Below are 15,398 nucleotides of genomic sequence, written 5' to 3'. Positions count from 1 at the left end.
GAAAAACAGACAAAATAGTCTGTTGAAGAAAAATACATACTCTCGTGTCAAATCTTAAGTTTACTTCCTTCCACCATTGACCTGTGGACAGGGGATACAACCTACTTGGCCTTAATTTTCTGGTAACAGTACAAAAAAATTAAATGAGAGAACAGTAATTAGGGTGAAACTTGCATGTCCTCTCTTTCTACAAAGCACTTTCAATTTCAATATTATATCATTCATGAGGTCTCCGAAGGGCCAGTCATTATACAAAATGTTGGACATACTCTAGGAAATAAGACAAGAGTTTTCTTCAAGGATTTCTCAGTCTTCAGGGATACAGTCAAAAAATCTGTGGATTTCAGAGAGAGTTCCAGTCCAAGATGGCAACATTGGAGGCTTCTGAACTCACCTCCTCCCATGGACACACTGAATTGATAGCTACACACAGAGCAGTTCCCTCTGAAAGAAATCCAGAAACAAGCTGAGTGACTCCTACGTCTCAGGATGAACAAGAAATACCCACATCAAATGGGTAGGAAAGGCTGAGACACAGTTTTACCATAAACCCCATGCCTGGCACAGCGCCATACAATTGGGAGGGAATGCCCAAATCCCAGCTTATGCCTCAGAACTAAAAGGTTTGGACTCCATATCTAGTGCCCCAGCTTTTAAGACTCTGACCCTAGGGACAGGCCCCCAAAACACCCAGCTCTGAAAGCCAGGAGCCTTGGATCCACAGACCCAAAAGACTATAGCAAACAAAGAAGTTCTTAATAGCTTACAAGAGCGCCTTGTGGTTAATCCCTCCAGGCTCAGCTCAGAGGGAACAGACGGAAACACCCATTTCCCAGTATGTTCCTGAAAGAAGGCTATTTGCATACTTCCAAAGCTGCTGACTGAGGGTCAGACTTCTAACTGGCACACGTCTAGGGGATGACTTCAGTCCTCCACAGAGGTTTAGGGAGGCCGGTGGGCACTGTCTCTGTGTTCTCCCTCTGGCAGCTCGAGCTTTTACTGACTACCTGGAAGGAACCTGTGCACACATCTAGTGCCCCAGCTCTTGCAACTGCCACCCAGGGGATACACCCCTCGATCTGGCTCTAATGGCCATTGGGGCTTTCATGCATCAGTCCCACATACTGGCTATCCCCTCAGTGATCAGTGCAAAGGGAGCAGACAGAAATGCCTATTTTCCCAGTCTTTCCCAGAAAGGGATCTATTTACATACTTTAAAAGCTGGTATCTGAGGGTCCAGCTTCCAATCAGCCTGCATCTAGAGCTGACTGAGACCCACCCCTTTGGGACACTGACAGATCTTGGCACTACTCAACTAACAGGAGCCACTAAGAACAAAGAAGGCAACTTGTACATGCACAAAGGTTTGAGAGACAGTTGAGAGCTGGGGCTAGGCTGAACATTAAGGTTCATCTCCTACAGGAGACTACTCTGTCAGACTGAGAGGCAATCTGTCTAATGCACAGAAACCAATACACAGAGGCAAGGAAAATGAAGAAATAGAGGAATATGTTCCAAACAAAAGAACAGATAAAGCTCCAAAAACAGACTTTAATAAAACAGAGACAAATTACTTCCCTGATGTAATTCAAAATAAATGTCATTAACATGCTCACCGAGGCCAGAACAATGCATAAACAAAGTGAGAATTTCAACAAAGAGATAGAAAATCTAAGAAAGTATCAACAGAAATCACAGAATTGAATAATATAAAAATTGAAGTGAAAAAATCAATAGTTTCAACAGCAGACTAGGTAAGCATAGAAGGAATCAGCAAACTCTGAGACAGGGCAGTAGAATTTATCCAATCAGAGGAAAAAAAGAAAAAAAGAATGAGAAAGAGTGAAGATAACTTAAGTGACACATGGGGCATCATCAGGTGGATCAATACTTGCATTATATGGGTCCCAGAAGGAGAAAAAAAGACAGTGCAGAAAGCTTCTTCAAAGAAATAATGGTTAAAAGCTTCCCTAACCTGGGGAAGCAAGCAGACATTTAGATCCAGGAAGCACCGAAAGTTACAAATAAGGTGCATCCATTTAGATCCAGGAAGCACCGAAAATTACAAATAAGGTGCACCCTTACCAAGAAACATTATAATTAAACTGTCCAAAGTTAAAGACAAGGAGAGAATCTTAAAAGCAGCAAGAGAAAAATAACTTGTTACAAAACAGGGGAAACCTCCATAAGACTACAGCAGACTTTCCAGATTCTGTACTCCTTAGCGCTGCACGTTGATAGTGAAATTGCTTTTCTGTGTTCCATGTTTAATCTAGTCCTTAAAATCTTGAACATAAACTGGTAAAAAGTATCATTAAATTGAAAAAGAAATACAAATAAATGTGCGTGTATTTTCTTTTTTTATTGAAGTATAATTGATATATATTGCAAAATGAAATGAATGCATCGATGTTAGGATGTGTGAGCAATTTAGGCACTCCAGACAGTTTAGTCCAGGACACACTTGTTAGACTGTAACAGAGTATTTGCACTCCTTGGTGTCACACTTACAGCAATGCTTTGACTCTTAACTCTCAAAAACATTCCTAACTGAGCTTAAATTCCATGCTTAGAGATGGTGTGCCAGTGTTTGGGATAGAGTTTGGTCATTCTGTGCTTTGTCTATCCATGCCTAACCGAAAGGATATTGGAGGAAACACTGGGAGTTTCCTAAAATGACGAAACAGATAAAACAGACTCAGAGGAAAATATGTGCTTTGTTGATGTGTGTAACTTTCTCTGCCTTTTGAGTTGCAGGAAGTTATTCATGATTCTTGGGTATGAGCCTTTTCTTTGGGATTTCTACTAAAAAGCAAGCACTCAGTTGATCTTGATGCCACCTTCTGGCCAGTACAAAAACTTCAGCTTATAAACAGTGTTGAAACAACTTTGAATATTGTCTGATGCAGCCCAATTACCAAATTAGGTGGACTGAAATACCCATCCTCCTAATATGAACTTCAGACAGGGAAACAGGAACGATTAAGAGGACAAAGCTCTTCCATTTAAGTTTTGCATCAATTTGGCATCTAAGGGAAACAATAACTTTGTCTTCAGTTCACTGAAAAAGCTCTTATAAAATGGCAAGGAGGTCTCACAAATCTTTTTGCTTGAACATACTACAAGCCCAGACCTACTACGTGGTTTAATTTTTAAAATCTATATCAAAATCATACACGCCTGTGACAGTAAACCAAATAATAATGAACAGCTTATCATAAAAGCAAGAAAAGCAATGGTCTCCTGCCTTAGGACTCCTTTCCCACAATTTCATTCCACAAAAATAATCTCTTCTGTGTCTGGTTGTCTTAGTTCGGGCAGCTATAACAGAATACCTAGACTGGGTAGTTAATAAACAACAAAAAATGTATTTCTCACAGTTCTGGGGCCTGGACATACAAGATCAGAGTGCCTGCATGGTCAGGTTCTTGGTGAGGGCATGTTCCCTGATTGGCAGATAGCCGCCTTCACTCTGCATCTTCAAATGGAGGAAGGGACAAGAGACTTCTCTCAGGATTCTTTGGTAAGGGTACTAATCCCATTCATGAGAGCTCCATCCTCCTGACCTAAGCACCTCCACGGGCCCCACCTCCTAACACCATCACGTTTAGCATATGAATTTGAGGGGGACACAAACATTCAGTCCATAATGCTGGTCTTAGTTCTTCTGGCAGTTTTTGCATGACTTTAAATCATAAGCATATTCTTTCATTTTCTGCTTTATTAATTTTAGGCAGTATCCATTGATAACCTGCTATGAAAAATGAAGATTTAACTCATTTGCATGATCTGTTTTCCTGAGCCCCCTCCTCCTCCCATATTTAACAGTTAAATTATTACCTTTAGATTTTCTTTTAGTTAGTAAGTAGTAGACTGAAGCCTCTATTGCTTGGTCTACTAACTTTTGTCAGTATCCCAACTCCTCTTTATGTAAAAGGAGGAGATTATCCCCAATACCCTTCTTTCCATCTTTTCTTTCCCATTCCACCTTCCACTTTCTGTATTTACCCTTTACGTGATCAAGTTTGTCATAAAGTCCAGTTCTGCACCTTCATCCGAATCTTTCATATTCTCTTGGGAGGTTGATGCTAGAAGTTAGAAATAAAACTTTTACTTTGTAATAAATCTGTAAACTTTATTCACTGTTCATTACATTGCATTTCTTATTTATGGAAGAAATGAAACCTCAAACCCTGCTTGCATTGTTTCCTGAGGGGAAGGTAATGAGGTTGACTTCATCGATTTCCACTTGGAGGAGGTATGGGGGATTGAACCCGGGACCCCTTGGGTGCTGAGCATACACTCTACCACTTGAGCTATAACCTTCCTCCTACACTTGCATTTCTACTGTGTCCTTGATATCAAAGCCAAATCTTACACTTTATTTGCAGGTTAGCATCATCTTACATTTTAATTTGCTTCTTTCAACACAGGGCAGTGACATTTTTGTATAATGTTTAATTTGCCAGCAACTTTTTCTTGAATAGTCTTTATCAGGACCACAGGTTTCTCTGCTGTCCCAATTGCCCTGTTTTTCAGAGGCCCCCTTTTCTCTGAATACCTGTCTGGCAGAGCTTCTGTCCTTTGGTTCCACTCAGGACTTGGTAAATTTTAGGCCTACTGTATTGCTTTAATTCTGGGCATTCTCTACTTGAGTAGATTGGATCCTCCTTCTAGAGTTGCCAGATTTAGCAAATAAAAACACAGAATCCCCTTTAATTTCAGATAAACAACTTTTTTTTTTCGTGTAAGCATGTCCCATGAACTGTCCTCAGTATCCCAACTTGTCTTCTTTCTTTGTTGACACCGTTGTTTTGATAGAGAACATTCTTGATTATCTTTCTAAGAAGAGGAAGCACAGGAAGTAAATTTGAGAAGTCCCTGGAAATGTTTTTCTTCTCCCTCCTTATAGTTGATTGATGGTCTAGCTTTAGAAGTGTACCTTGAAAGACAATCTCTATCAGAAAATTGAAGACATTGTTCCATGGTTTTTGGCTTCCAGTGTGTCTAATGCTAGTCTAACTCACATACCTTGAGAGACTTTTTTCCTCTGGGAAATCTTTTAAAATCATTTCTTTATTCTTGGTGTTCTAAAATCTCACAATTTGATATAGGTCTTTTATAAAAAAATTATTTTGGTTCAGTCCTCAATGATTCTAAAGAACAGTTCTAAAGAACTATGACACTCATCAGCTCTGGAAATTTTTCTTCAGTTATTTCTTTGCTGTTTTCATCTTTTCCATTTTATTGATTCTCTGTTTGGAACTCTGAAAGTCTCACCTTGGACCTCTTGCATTAGTCTTCATTCCTCTTTTTTCTCCCCGTATATTTTCCATCTTTGACTTCTTATTCTGTATTCTAGGAAATTTTCTCAAGTTTTTTCCAGTTTTGTTTTTGATTTTTTAAATTTTGATAATATTTTTAATCTCTTAAAGCCATCTTGTTTTTCTAAGCATTCCTCTATAATAACATAGTATTTTTATTTTGTGAATCATCTGCCTGAATTACTCTGAAAATAATTTTTAAAGGTCCCTCCTGTGCCCTGAATTATTTTTATTTCATGCAGCATCAGGGTTTCTTTTCTTTTCTTTTCTTTTTTTTTTTTTTTTACCTTAGTCTTTTTCTGTCATGTTCTGATTTGTCTTAAGTTCCTGATGCTACTTGGTTATCCATTCTTACTCAGGAAAGAATTGGGTTGCTTGTGTGAATTTGCTCTGATGCTATGTTAGCAGGGAGGCCTCTGTCCAGTATGGGGTGGTGACATGGTGTTGGCTGTCAGATTTCACTCCAGCATGTACTGGTGGGAAGCTGGCTGTCCAGCGTGGGCTTTTAAATGCCAGAAAGTGAAGGGTTGTAAACTGGGGTACCCAATCCCACAAAAGGCCTTGTTATCCCCAGAAGGTTCATTCAACAAAGGAGGCCTCTGTTTTTGCCTACTTTTCCTGGATGCTGGAATTCTAAGTATAGGGGTATGGGAGGAGCAGAGAGGTGCTGATTTGCACTGTAGATCTGTATATAAACCTTCAATTAATCTTCTCACTTTTGGCCACCTTTCTTAACTCTCAACTTAAAGCCCAGAATGTGTCATGATTTCTAACAGGCATATTGTATCCCTTTTTCTCTGTGTCTATTTTCTATGGTGCATTCATCACTCATGTTCTCACATGCTCTCCATCTTCCAGAAATTGTTGAACTCTCTTGTGCAGTTGTGAGCAGATCCCATCCTCCACATCCTTAGCTGATATAGTGAGGCTTATTGCTTTTTGTACTTTTATTCTTTTATTCTCATGAGTCTCCATAAGGAAAGAAGAGTCCATGAGGAAAGGAGAGAGATGGGCTTAAGTGCATCATACATCACCTTGAACTAGTAGTTAGTAGTTGCTTCTATTTTGTTATTTCATGGTGGAAATATAATTCAAGGTAAATAATGAGTTACTTCCTTCCTCAGTCACTTCCATGGAATTGTTCAGCTGCAGGCAGCACTATCTGCTTTGTACCTAAGGAATCTGAGGGTCAATGATGCTTAAGAGAATATCAAACTGTGATAGAATGACTATCGATTTGTGCTGAAAAACTAAGGAGGATTCTAAAATATTGAAAAAACAGTTAATCTGAAATTGAGCTCATTCATTCTACAATGTCTAATAAGTGTCTAGAATGGGCCAAGTACTAGGCTAAGTGTTGGCAAGGTAGATGGATATAAAGATGAACACGGTATAGACTTTACCCTCGAGGATAAGTATAATCTGCGGAATAACTTGAATTTATGTGCCATTTTGCAGTTTATAAATCAATTTTACCTGTGGGGGACCTTGACACTTACTGATTTACCATTCAGTTTTAACTACTCCTAGGGGACTCCAGTGATCCATGACATGCAATGGTTTATTCATTTGCTTAGGTACAAATCTGAACCGCATGCGGCATGTGGATGATACAGTTGCTTGGGTGGTGAAAGAGCCGAGCTGACTCTTGTGGAATCGTGAAGTTGCCTTGTGCATATTGTATATGAATTTATAGCCAGATTCTTGAGCCATCTGAGCGCATTGGGGTTACAAACATGAAATGGGTTTGTTTTTCCCCTATCATTGTCTCTAACAATGTTCTTTCAAATTCTTTTCTTCTTGTTTTGGCATCTTGGATAGATTCCATAGTTTCTAAACCCTTTCTGTTGTTAAAAAAAGTTGAGTGTAGTCCAATTTAAAATTCGAACCTTGTTTCTTCCAACTCCCCAGCTCAGGTTTGAACTCTGCAAGAGAACTTAGAGTGGGAGAGAGGGCCTGTTTCTCTTCCCTCTCTTCTGGTTCTAGCTCTTTCTTTGTGTTGTGGCAGATGGGAGGAGGAGGACCTGTGACTTTCCTGAACACTGCCCTAGTCCCATATGGTTGTTGCTACTGCAGCTAAGATGTAACTAGCCATCCGTAGACACCCTCTTTGGGGTAAGCATCCAAAGGCCAGCTCCCTCATGGCTTACAAGTGGACATTCTCTGGGGAAATCCTCACCGATGAGTTCTTTGATTTGAGAAATCAGCATTGGCTTGCCCTCCACCAAACCACTTTGGCTCCACCCCTGGTGATTCACCTCCAGTCTCTTGTCAGATGAAGTACCACCGGGAAGATGCAAGCCCATATACTTGGCTCCACGTCCCCCCATAACAGGCTGCTTCAATGCTGCCCTCTTTCTGCTCCATTGGTTTATCTCAACTCTTCTGCAATCTCTTTGGGTCTCATTTTTCCCTGCCAAAATGGGCACAGAGGGCTGACTAGTAAGTTTGCCACATAAAGGGGTGTCCACATGGAAACTGAGATGCTGGTCTGCCCTTCCTACAGGGACCCTCAGTCTCAATGAGAGATTCTCTCAGACCTCTGTGTAATTTGTAATGAGGAAGGGGGAACATCCTCTTAAGTATAATGATTGTATTCTGGCAACTCTGCTGTCTCCAATCTACCTCCTCCCCCCCACCTGTTTCTGTAAACAGGGGCAGGAAGAGGGTAGGAGTGATGCAAGGATCTAGCCCACATTTTCTGTGGAGAGCTTCCTTTATAGATTTGGATCCTACCTGGTGATTCTGAGTCAGCAGGAAAAGTGTTCCTCAGTGGTCTAGTATACATTTTATGCTAGGTATGTGGTCACATTAATTAGCTGGGGACTTGACAAAGTTCTGGAAACACTCCTCTTGAATGTTTAGGGCTGTATGTTCTCAAGATTCACCTATATCAAAATCTACTGGGAAGTGCAGGGGAAAACGTGAATTCCTAGGCTGTATATCCTAAGGTTTAGGCTCTTAAAGGTTGAGAAGGAGTGAGGAATCACAATCTTCAATAAACATTCCAGGTGTTGCTGACGCATACAGAAGTTGGACAACCACTTGCCTTGAGTCCATGACACATTATCTTTTGTCGTCTCAACACCACTGTTAAGTAGGTCAGGCTGGTATTATCCCCATTTTGCTGATGAGGAAATTGAGATTTAAAGGAGAACCACGGCTTGCCAGACGCAGAGTAATCCTTCCACTCAGTGCTAGTGGTAACACACATCAGTCCTGTCCCATCACTATGCCACTGACCAGAATTTTGAACAGAGAGAAAATATCACTCAATTTATTTATCTTTTTTCAGATTACCAACATAATGCATATTTATTTTAGGAAACCCATAAAAGTACAAAAATGATCTAAACAAATATAATCCCACCATTCAGATTAATTTGTTTCTGTATATGATATGCTTGCTACACCTGCTTTTGCCAAATGAAGATTAAATCATATTTTAATACTCTTTAGTAAATTGCTTCCTAAAATTCGTCCGTTAAATGTTTTTTTCAACATTGTTTTCAATGGCAATATAGTCTTTTACTGTATGGACGTGGAATTCTTTATTTAACCAATCCCCTGTTAATGGCCAATTTGATTATTTCAACTTTTTACTATTACAAAAAGGTGCTTTATTGTTAGGCAGCTTAAAGGGGAATTGAGGAATATATTGCAACTGTCTAGGGAAAATGAAGCCAATTTTTAAAGGTCATGTTGTATTAAAAAATATATAGAGGGTCTGAAATGATATGAAATATTTTCACAATCACTAAAAATATTATGTTGTTTTCTTAGGAACAAGACCATTTTGTTTTACTTTAACCTGCTCAGCTGTGCCAGTCCCTCTGTGGTGGTGAACCTACAGTGCCCTACCACACAGGTAAGGCCGAGAAATGCCTCGCTGGTGTCATTAGCAATTTTAAACATTCTTGGATGAAAGAATTTGGAAATTCCATTCGAGTTCGGGGTATGTGTGTGATTAATAATGAATTTATGGAAGGTGGGAAGATAGAAGTATGAACTCATGTTTGTTCAAATACAATTTTTTTTTTTAAAAAAAAGCAGGGATTAGTCATTTTAGCATCACTAGGAACCTTAGTAATTATCTTGTCCAACCACCTATTTTTATAAATGAACAAACTGCAGCCCAGAGAAGTGGAGATATTTTTCTCAATATCAGTATTAGGAAGAGTAATGCCAGCTACTGTAAGTAAACCCCAGGTTTTCTGTGACACAATAGTCTCGTTTTGGTCACGTAAGAGTATAAGGCAGTATTTGTGGTCGTTGGGCCCCTCTCCTCCAGCCTCCTTTCATCTGGTGGCTCTTTCATCCCTTAAGTCCTCAGCTGCAGCAGCCTGTTGCCAGGAGGAGACAGGATGGATAAAGCTGCTCTTAAAGCCTCATCAGTAGGGCCACATGTTGCATTTCGACTCATATGCCACAGACTCCTCAGTTCTCTTACGCTCACTCTACATGCAGGAAGGGACGAGTAAAGCAATGTAGTTGTGGGCTGGGTGGCCTCCTTACCATGAACAAATGAAACAAGAGACACAGACTGCAATGGACAGTAGCTGTATCTTCCATAGTCTATCCCTCCCTTCTCCGCAGTACGCTTCTTCCCAAGGGAGAGAGCCCAGAGTTCTGAGTGGTACTGTCTTTAATCTAAAGTCCAGGATCTATGGATGATGAATAGTCTCTCTATCAGGTCTTGATACTAAATGCACAACGGGGAGTGGGGCTAGGAAAAGTAGGATACAAAGTCCCATTCAGAAAGGGAGGAGGCATAAAAGCATAGCCGTCTTTGGTGCACGGCACTGGGAAAGTCTTTTATTCGACCTGGGTTGTGTTCTCTAGGAGGAACTTCCATATCCATTGCATCCTGTGGTCCTTTGCTCATCCACCTGGGAGATTATTTCCTGTCTATCCTCAGCCTTCTTGCCCTGCCTCCTGCCTCCTTCAGCCTGTTCTCTACCCAGCAGCCAGCGTGATCCTGCTAAATATGTCACATGATGTCCCTCCTTCGCTCAAGCCCTCTCCCCTCAGTAGCTTCCCAGGTCACTCAGATTAAAAGGCAAAGTGCTAACAATGGCCTACGGGCTCCCTCACTGTCTGCCCGCCTCTGACCGCCTCTGCTGCTGCCTTCCTTCTCACCGCTCTCGGCCCTGCTGACCGCCTGTTGTCTTCAGAGAATCCAGGAAGGCCCCTACTTCCCAGCCCTGACTTGGCCGTCCCCAGCCTAGGGTGCTCTTTCTCCAGGTGACGATGGCTTGATCACTAGTCTTCAAGTCTGCCTTCACAGGTTACCTTTTCAGTGAGGCCTCCCTTGGCGACCTCGTTAAAGCTAGGATCCCACCCTGGTACCTGTCACCCTCTAGCCTTCTTTCTAGCCTTCTTTTTCTCCAGAGCACCTATTACCATCTTAGCCCAAACAACTTTCCCCATTTGTTGTTACTCATCTCCCTGTACTAGGAAGTAAACTGCTTGAGGGTAGGGACTTTTATCTTGTTTTTGTTCACTACTGGGTCCTCAGTGCCTAGAACAGGCTTAGAGTAGGTGATCAGTACACATTTGTTGAATGAGTGAGTGAGTGAGTGAATCAGTACAGTCCTATTCTCAGTCTAGGAATTTTTCCACTATACTATCCAAATCCATCATCCCTGTGATGAAACAAAAAATCCTTGCACATTCTGCTTTTTGTTGTTTTAGAAATTGTCTCCTGGATCATCCTTTCTTCACTGCAAATGTGGTGCTTTAAGCGTCAGCGTAACTCTCTCTTCTGCTCACCAAATCCTAATTTATATTAGAGTGTTAACCCTATATGAATGGAAGATGTAAAAACAATGAGGAAGAACTATATTCAGCGTGCCCCTTTGTGGTTACACAAAACATCAGAACTGAGTCAGAATAAATATTAGCCGTCAATGACGCAGACTCACTTTTAGTCTGCCAGGCAATAGTGTATCTCCTGATCCAAGCCATATTTTTATGCATTATGCTTTCTGTTAACTGCGGCATGGCCCAGACATGTGTCATAAGCCTTTAAAGGACAGACTGTGATCAATTAGGATACCAATCTCAATGTGACCTTCATTTTCAGCTAATTATATGTTGATTGCTACTAATCAGCACTCTATTTGAAGTGAACAAATTGGCCTGATAGAGAGAGTAAGGAGCAGTTGCTATATTGTTTTTTAACAGCTCATTGGTGATTAGAATGAAATTTGATGTGATTCTCCTTAACATACCATTTTTTAACCCTTTGAATTACTTTCTTTTATATGGTGCATCCACAGCACCTTTATATGTGTAGTAGCCATTGTGTGTGTGTGTGTGTTCATAAATACAGAAATCATTGTGGTTTCAACTCAGTAGTTGCTACCATCATTTAAAGCCCTGTGAAAGCGTTGGTACTTTCAGTATTCACTTTTAGAAATCCATTTAAATGTATCCAACAGGGGAAACCAGTTCAGTTATCTTTCAGAGTCATGTAAGTAAATTGCCAAGGTTGAAACGTCTGTGAGGTAGCTCCTAGTACTGTGAATGGTTTTTTTCAGCTTACCTCCAATCGGAGTGAACTTTTGATATTTGCATTGATAATGACCTTAGCCTTCTTCCAAAAAATGTGAGCATGTTGGATGCTGTGAATGGCCCTAAATAGTGCTTCAACTTTCATAGCAGGATACTTGTGAAACTTTCAATATTTCCTCTAGAAGTATATGTGATTGTGTGTGTGTTTGGCGTGTGTCTGTGTGTGCGCGTGCGCGCGCGTGTGTATGAGAGACTGAGAAGGAAAATGCGTATGGCGGTGTGAATGTGCGGATGGGTTGCTTCCCTTGTCAAAACTTCTAAAAGCAATTGGACTGGTGCTGCTACGAAACGGTATTAATTGTGAGATCCGACGTATCCACTTAGTTATCCATCTATGACCTTAGCTGTGGGTTGACACCAAACGTCCTCATGTATAGCAGAAACATGACCCAAAAGATGAGAAAGAGATGTTGGCTCAGCAGCCGTGTTTTTACCTAACTGCCAACGGGGGTTGAGCTAGAGTCTGGCCAGTGAGAACTGTTACCAAAGTACAGTACGGAGATGGAGCAAGTCAGAGCTGGGAGGGTTTTCATAAGGAGGAACTGAAGCTGGAGGAGAGAATGTTCAAGGATTGACTGCAACTCTCATGTCTCCATATGATCTTTGGTTTTGTTGTTGTTGTTGTTGTTTGAAATCACAAACAAAAGCAAAATCAGTAGAGTGCATCTTCCCTGATTCTGCTCTCTCTGTAGAGCTGCTAATTGGATTGCCGTCACTCCACAGTGGCTCTGTGGACTAGCAGGGTGATCTGATTTGGCATTAATAGGCCCCCAAAGTTCATTAATGTAAAATAATTGCATCAGCGACCTCTCTGCCCACATTTGGCTGGTTTTGATAAAAGACAATAACAATGATTGATTGCCACAAATAGCCATGATTTTGTTAGTTTCTTATGGTAATAAAAACCCCTGTTATGTTTTGAGAATTCACTGGCACTGACAGTTATTAGTGGTACGAGTAATCAATATTTGGAGCATTTTAAATTACCATTTCATTCATATATAGGAAAGAAAACAAGATACTAACCATGGAAATACATAAACTACACAGGCAGAATTAAGCTTGCGTTATACTCTCACTTACTAATTCAGAAAATCATAAGAAAATGTTTTATTAAAAATGCATCACTGTCCTGTGGAAGCCGACACATGAATCCACAAGGATAAAATTGCTTGGGACTGCACACACGTACACACACAAATGCACACATGTAAAACTGGTGAACACTGAGTGACGTCAGTGAGTTGTAACAATATCAGTATTGTTGTGGTGTTGTACTACAGTTATGCAGGTTATTACCATTGGTCAAAACAGGGTGAAAAGTGTGCAGGATCTATTATTTTTCACAGCTGCATGTAGATCTACAGTTATCTCAAATCAGAAGGTAAAACTAAGTTTGTCATTGTATGGCATCTTATTGTTTTAACAGAACATCAACAGGCAAGGAGCAGAGGTTGATAACTAGTACATGAAATCTTCCTTTTTATAATAAGTTTAGAAAATTGGTGTAAGTTTCTTAGATGAAAAATGGTGCTTTGCTCTTCTATGGTAGTGGATAACTTAGAAGTCTAACCTGGCAGATAATTCCTTCGTCTGTTCAACTCAGTTTAGTCCCCACCACTGTGTTTCTTTATTTCATAGATCTGTGTTTCCAAGTGCCCAGAAAAATTTTTAACCTACATGGAAATACAATTCACATACAGAAGAGACAGAAACTACTGGGCGTACTACAGCCAGTTCTGCAAGTCCGCTATTCTTAAGCCTGCGAAGGTATGTGTGTTTAAGCTTAAAACTAGAGAAGGATTCAACTTGTTTCAATCTCAAGTGTAACGTGAGCATTTGTAACTGGACAGGCTCCGATATCTTTTAGGAAATGATTGCTAACAAATACCATTCCGTTAAAATACAAGTATGCTTGTACGTATAACACACACATAATTTACAGCATATCATTTTGTAGACTTGGGGCATCATACAAGGCTCTCAGGTCTGGTAAGTTAGCATCAGCTATTCCCTGACGCCAGCAAGTTCTCTACTTGGATGGACTTTTTGCTCTCAGGAGCTAGGAGCTAAATGGCGTTTGCAGTCACCATTTCATTCACATAGAGATAAAGCCCTAGGGCCACTTAGTAACAAGAATTTTACTTCCCAACCTGGTTTGATGATTGCTCATCAAAAAAATCCCCAAACACTACCTAGGTTTAAGATTTATAAGGGAATTCTAAAGCCTCACTGTATTAATTAGTACTAACGGCTTCTAAATTAGAGAAGATGCCATTTTTTTCCAGAAAAAAATGAAATGATTGGAGGCTGAGGCTGTGACTAAGACAAAGATACACATCTTCAAAGGTGTGCCTTAGTTTCAGCAGGTCTGACTTTATTATTGTTGATTTAATTGAATTACAGTTAGGACACTTAAGGAGTGTCAAAGTTGTGTGTGTGATCACCTTACGATGACTCTTATTCGGGGAATAATTTGGAATTAGCAAGATTATTAGGGAATTGAATTTTGAAAGGACAAAATTTTACAGGAAGAATAAACCTTGTCATCATATAGTCTTTGAACCGTTAACATACTTTTCCTTCGATTTTAGACTCTCACACAAGTTTTACTGGATAATGATTGTCCGACAGCGATTTTTCCAAGCAGACCGTGTAAGTGGTGATTATTTTACCCTTAGAAACAAAGAATCTATCAATAAATTATTTAATTCGGTTGCCTTATTTCACAGCTGAAAAGCTGAGGCCAAGAATGGTCCTATGAATGGCCCAAGGTCCCAGGCATAGTTAGGAAGGAAGCCAGAGCTATAAAGCCCCTTCTTCTGACTCCAGCCAGGGCTGTTCCACTGGAGCTTGGTGAGGTTTTGGGTTTGGCTGCATAAATATGCACATAAAAGATGAACAACCGATTTTTAAAATCCCAGTCAGACTGACGATTTGGTGCTCTATGAGAACACACACACAGACACTCAAACACACTCACCTCTGAATTCAGCCAAAAAGTTTGTTGAGATGCCTGGGACATGATGGTGGGGCATATACTTGTCTTTATCACTTGAAATTTGAAATATTTATATGTCTTCTGAGTTAATCAACATTTTATTTCTTTAAAAATTTTAAACTTTAACTCTGCTTAGAAGAAAATTAAATAATCACTCATTTTCCTTTGTTAAGGATATAATCCCAACTATAGGGAAAAACCTTTACATAAAGATGTCCATCACAATGTTATTCAAAAGAATCAAAAAAAAGAAGAGAAAGAAAATTAAAAGGAAACACTCTATTATCCAAGAGTACGTGAATGCTTCAATAAATTATAATGTATTCATTAAATGAAATATTTTAGAAAAGTTACATATACGTATTGTGTATATGTTACAATGTTAATTCAAATGAAAAATTCTGTATGTATTATAATGATAAGCATGTATAAATTAAAATAAACAAAAAAACTATTCAAAGAAAAAGATTGGAAAGAAATATGTGAAATATTAAATG

General features: G+C 39.9%; 1 protein-coding gene across 2 annotated transcripts in view; it reads left to right on the top strand.

Moving 5' to 3' along the window:
* SLC44A5 (solute carrier family 44 member 5) overlaps positions 1-15,398 on the top strand; it is a 312,707-nt gene that overhangs the window by 258,733 nt on the left and 38,576 nt on the right. For both annotated transcript variants that reach the window (XM_032494582.1, XM_032494583.1), the window contains 3 exons: positions 9,108-9,192; positions 13,542-13,670; positions 14,495-14,555. In XM_032494582.1, the coding sequence (XP_032350473.1) occupies positions 9,108-9,192; positions 13,542-13,670; positions 14,495-14,555 (275 nt within the window). The remainder of the gene's footprint in view (positions 1-9,107; positions 9,193-13,541; positions 13,671-14,494; positions 14,556-15,398) is intronic.

The sequence above is a fragment of the Camelus ferus genome, chromosome 13, assembly GCF_009834535.1.
Source record: "Camelus ferus isolate YT-003-E chromosome 13, BCGSAC_Cfer_1.0, whole genome shotgun sequence".
Classification (NCBI taxonomy): domain Eukaryota; kingdom Metazoa; phylum Chordata; class Mammalia; order Artiodactyla; family Camelidae; genus Camelus; species Camelus ferus.
This window is presented reverse-complemented; position numbering and strand designations above follow the sequence as displayed.